General features: G+C 39.3%; 1 protein-coding gene across 1 annotated transcript; it reads right to left on the bottom strand.

The window, feature by feature from the left end:
- Positions 1–475: 475 nt before the first annotated feature.
- On the bottom strand, positions 476–889 carry LOC107063037 (uncharacterized). The gene has a single exon (XM_015314439.1). It carries the CDS (start codon positions 887–889, stop codon positions 476–478), a length of 414 nt encoding a protein of 137 aa, XP_015169925.1.
- Between the last annotated feature and the right edge of the window lie 1,976 nt (positions 890–2,865).

The raw sequence follows: 2,865 nt of genomic DNA, 5'->3' as shown, positions 1-2,865 counted from the left end.
AACTTTTTACTTGGATCTTGAAATTTAGCAAACTTGGTGGAGTTGGAAAGATGACTCAAAGACCTTCGATTTGATATCTCATGGGGCACCTAATTCTTCATTTGCTAAAAGATATGGTTGATTGAAGTTGACCCAAAACTAAAAACTGATGGGTGACTTGCATGAATTTCTTTTTAGCTCTTTCGAAGTCCGAGGTGTTATAATATCTCCCCCTTGGGAACATTCGTCCTCAAATGAGATCAGACTAAGCAAAATAGGGGTGGGAAGTGTCTAACAATCTAGCTCAAGCACACAACATACAATTAACATAACTCAACAGATTAACTTAAAGAGTTATTTTACAAGATTTAGTACGTTGGTTTGGAACTGGTTTGAAAGGAAAGAGATGAGGGTATCTCTTCTTTATATCCCCCTCACCCTCCCAAGTAGCTTCCTCAACAAATTGATTTCTCCATAAGACCTTGACTGACACAACCTACTTTGTTCTTAACTTGCGAACATGATGATCAAGAATTCGAACGGGCATCTCCTCATAAGATAAGTTGTCCTTGATACCAATATTCTCGATACGTACAATAAGTGAAGGATTGTCCATACACTTCTTCAACATAGAAATGTGGAATACCGGATGGACTGCTGCTGACTCTGACGGTGCCTCCAACTCATAAGCTACATTGCTAACTCTCTTAGAAATATGGTAAGGATCAATGTATTGGGGACTGAGTATTCCCTTCTTACCGAATCTCTTAACATCCTTCATGGGTGAAACCTTCAAGTATACCCAATCATCAACCTCAAATTCTAAGTCTTTTCTCCTAACATATGTATAGGATTTTTGACGAATTTGAGCTATTTTTAGCCTTTCCTGAACAATCTTCACCTTTTCCATGGCTTTATGAACCAAGTATGGCCCTATCAACTCAGCTTCACCAACCTCAAACTAACCAATATGAGATCTACATCTTCGCCCATAAAGGGCCTCATAAGGAGCCATTTGGATATTGGATTGGTAGCGATTATTATAAGCGAACTCTATGAGAGGCAAGTGGTCATCCCAATTACCATTGAAATCTATGACACATGCCTTCAACATATATTCTAAGGTTTGAATTGTGCCCTCTGCTTGGCCATCCGTCCGAGGATGAAAAGTAGTACTAAGTTTCACTTTCGAACCCAAAGCTTTCTGGAAATACTTCCAAAACTAAGTGGTGAATTGCGCACCTCTATCTAAAATGATAGACATAGAAACTCCATGAAGTCGGACTATCTCTTGAATGTACAATCTGTCATAATCTTCTGCTGAATTTATAGTCTTTACCGACAAGAAATGGGTTGAGTTTTTCATCTGATCTACAATCACCCAAATTGAATAATGCTGTATGCTAGATCGTGACAAGCCAATAATGATATGCATATTAATCATATCCCACTTCCATTCTGGAAGAGCAATGTTCTGAGCCACTCCACCGAGTCCTTGGTGCTCTACCTTGACTTGTTGGCAATTTGGGCACTTAGCAATGAACTTGCAATACATCTTTTAATACAACTCCACCAATAGACTTCTCTCAAGTCATAGTACATTTTTGTGTAAATAGGGTAGATCGAGTATCTGGAACTATGAGCCTCTGCCATGATCCTCTCTTTGAGTTCATCCACCTTGCGTACACATAATCTATCTTGATATCTCAATACACTATCCCCCCTTTGTTGAATAGCCATCACCTTTTGCTTATGAACATTCGCCTTTAGTTTAAGTGAAACAAGGTTTCTATCTTGTTTCTCCTTCACTTTCGACACTAGTGATGATTCAAGCCCATTCATCACCACAACACCACCTTCACTGGAATCCAACAGACGGACTCCCAAACGGGCAAGTCTGTGAACTTCCTTAGCTAAATATTTCTTTCCTTCCTCAATATGAGCAGTACTCCCCATGGACAACCTACTCAAAGCATCAGTAATAACATTAGCCTTACCTAGGTGATATATGATACTCATATCATAGTCCTTGAGCAACTCTAACCACCTCCTTTGTCTGGGATTAAGCTCCTTCTAACTGAAACATACTGGAGACTCATATGGTCGGTGAACACATCCACATGAACACCCTATAGATAGTGATGCCATATTTTTTAAAGCAAAACACTACCGCTGCCAACTCTAGATCGTGAGTTGGGTAATTCTTCTCGTGAATCTTAAGCTGTCTGGAGGCGTAGGTTATAACCTTACCATTCTGCATCAATACAAAACCAAATCCAACTCTGGACGCATCATAATAAACAATAAAGCCTTTTGTACCCTCTGGTAGGGTCAACACCGGAGAAGTAGTCAACTGAATTTTCAATTCCTGAAAGCTTTCTCACAAGCTTCCAACCATTGAAACTTAGTTATTTTCTGAGTCAACTTGGTCAACGTGGAATAAATAGATGAAAACCCCTCGACGAACCTTCTGAATAACCAACCAACCCCAAGAAAATTCTCATATCAATTGGAGATGTGGATTTGGGCCAATTCTACACCGCTTCAATCTTTTGAGTGTCAACTCGAATCCCTTCTCTAGACACAATGTAGCCTAAGAATGCCACCAATTCAAGCCAAAACTCACACTTAAAAAAATTTGGCATAAAACTCTCGATCCTTGAAAGTTTGGAGGACTATTTTGAGATGACTAGCATGATCCTCGTCATTCCTCAAATAGATTAGTATGTCATCAATAAATACAATAAAAATCATATCAAGATAAGGCTTAAACACTCTGTTCATGAGATCCATGAACGCTGCAGGAGCATTGGTAAAGTCAAAAGACATCACAAGGAACTCATAGTGACCATAATGGGTCCTGAATGTTGTTTTTGGGATGTCACT

This window comes from Solanum tuberosum, unplaced genomic scaffold (genome assembly GCF_000226075.1).
Source record: "Solanum tuberosum cultivar DM 1-3 516 R44 unplaced genomic scaffold, SolTub_3.0 scf00013, whole genome shotgun sequence".
Lineage (NCBI taxonomy): Eukaryota > Viridiplantae > Streptophyta > Magnoliopsida > Solanales > Solanaceae > Solanum > Solanum tuberosum.
Note: the sequence above shows the minus strand (reverse complement) of the source record. Positions and strands in the feature narration are given on the sequence as shown.